Source organism: Buceros rhinoceros, unplaced genomic scaffold (assembly GCF_000710305.1).
Source record: "Buceros rhinoceros silvestris isolate BGI_N320 unplaced genomic scaffold, ASM71030v1 scaffold3293, whole genome shotgun sequence".
Lineage (NCBI taxonomy): Eukaryota > Metazoa > Chordata > Aves > Bucerotiformes > Bucerotidae > Buceros > Buceros rhinoceros.
Window position 1 is genome coordinate 55616 of NW_010402893.1, and position 1921 is coordinate 57536.

General features: G+C 41.1%; 1 protein-coding gene across 1 annotated transcript; it reads left to right on the top strand.

Annotated features, from left to right (window-relative positions):
• Positions 1-988: 988 nt before the first annotated feature.
• Positions 989-1651, top strand: LOC104490494. Its single transcript, XM_010132786.1, has one exon. The coding sequence runs from the start codon at positions 989-991 to the stop codon at positions 1649-1651; it is 663 nt and encodes a 220-aa protein (XP_010131088.1).
• The last annotated feature ends 270 nt before the right edge of the window (positions 1652-1921 follow it).

Here is a 1921-nt window from a genome sequence, read left to right on the forward strand (position 1 = left end):
TTATATAATTAAACAAAAATCATATTCAATGTGTGATACTCAATAGCTCAAGAAAAAAGTTATCACAGTTGAATAAACTCATTCTAATAAATGAAAGTACCCAAAAGAAACCAACAATCATGAAAATTTGTCTTAGAGAACAAAGAAGCTGAATTAAAGAAGAGATTGAAGAGGTTGAATTAATAATCTTAAATTATAACTTGAAGATTATGAAATGTCAGTCCAGTTTTAGAGAGACTAGTCACCAAAATACGTTAAAATAGAGCTTCATGAATCACACAACATAAGGTTATTTACTGATTAATGAAGGTAAGTTACTTCGATAAATCGCTATGGTCATTTGATTATAATATAAATAACATTTTCTACAAAATATTTTTCCTGCTGAAAAGTAAAGCAAGAGTGATTAGACTCACCTTACAAAAATGTTAAATTGTATTTGCCTAAGCACTCGGCAAGTAATCAGGATTTGTACATAAATCATTTTGCAACAAGTAGGAGTCCTGAGAGCTGGTAACTTCATTTCTATCCCATTCACAGCAGTGTCACAATCTCACTTATTGATGGGGGAGTGGCAACAGGAAATTAGGCGGCTGCAAGTACCAGATGAGCAGAGTTCCTGATTACACAGTTAGTCTTCACCATCTAATTAGTTCCACTGACTGATGCTGACATTGCTGGCACACTCGAAGTTAGCAGCTGTTTAAATAGCTTGCTGAAATTGGGACCTGAAACTGTTGAAACTTGCATTTAAGCAGGATTCAAAGTGCAGGCAATTGTTTCTGTTCTAGTGCACGTATCTACATTATTTCATTTAGATACTTTTTCTGTTTGCATATTTTCTCATATAAAAATTCATATGTCAGGTTTCTAAGGATCTTCTCTGATCCTAGATACACACAGCTATAAATCTTCATGCTGCAAATAAAGAATGCAACAACAAATTTCTGATCATTCCCAAGACCTGGTCAAAGGAAGCTGCATCAGCATGGAACTTCTAAACAGGGAAGCCAATCTTCATGACGAAAATGTTGCTTTGTTTGGAAGCAGCAGTCCAGAAGATGTCTTCAGTTCCTGTGAAACGCAGGCAGTATCAGTTTGTACTGACACCACCATGCCTTCAGGTGACTACATTCAAAAACAAGGTTATGCAGATTCTTCACTTCTGAAGCTTCCCACAGAGTGCGCTGGGAGCCACCATGCACCTTTCCAGTTTGACCGTCATGCTCTGGCCAGAATTTCCACTTCTCCAACTTTAAGGCGTCTAAGAATGGCCTCTGCCTCACAAGCATTGTCATTTCAGGACTGCTCTGACGCAGCTCAGCTGGGGAATCAAAAGGAATACACCAGCTCTCTCCACCACATTTGTAAGAGTCCACCGCGGTGCACTACAACTTCCTCGTTGCCATTGCCTTCTTGTGTCCATGCAAAATTACTGTCTTCCAAAGCCAAGTCTGAGACAACTATAGCAGATCCAGAGTCTGCCAGCCCCAGACCAAAGCTTCAAGACCAAAAAGATCCTTTCAGCAATAGCAGTTCCAATGAGACACTCCAGGTGTCTTGGAAAGCCAACTCTGCTACACTGCCTAGGAGACTCCCCTGCCCCAGCCCTACACCACAGGAGGGTGCCCAGGTAAGAGGAATAGGATGATGCAACCTCCTTTTCAGTCTTCCATATTCAGTGTTGGTCCATCATGGCCCAGTGTATAAACAAAACCACAGTTGACCTGAACTGCAACCTGGCCTGCGTTCCTTTGACACAACAGTCCAACTTCTACACTCATCAGGAAGGGAGATTTTTCCATCCAAGTAAGCAAGAGACAATGGTTCCATCTTTGTCTCATGGTGATCAGGTCGGCCTCGTCCGTTACTGCACACGGCCAATCTTTCCACACTGTGTCCATTCACTCTGGTGGGGCCA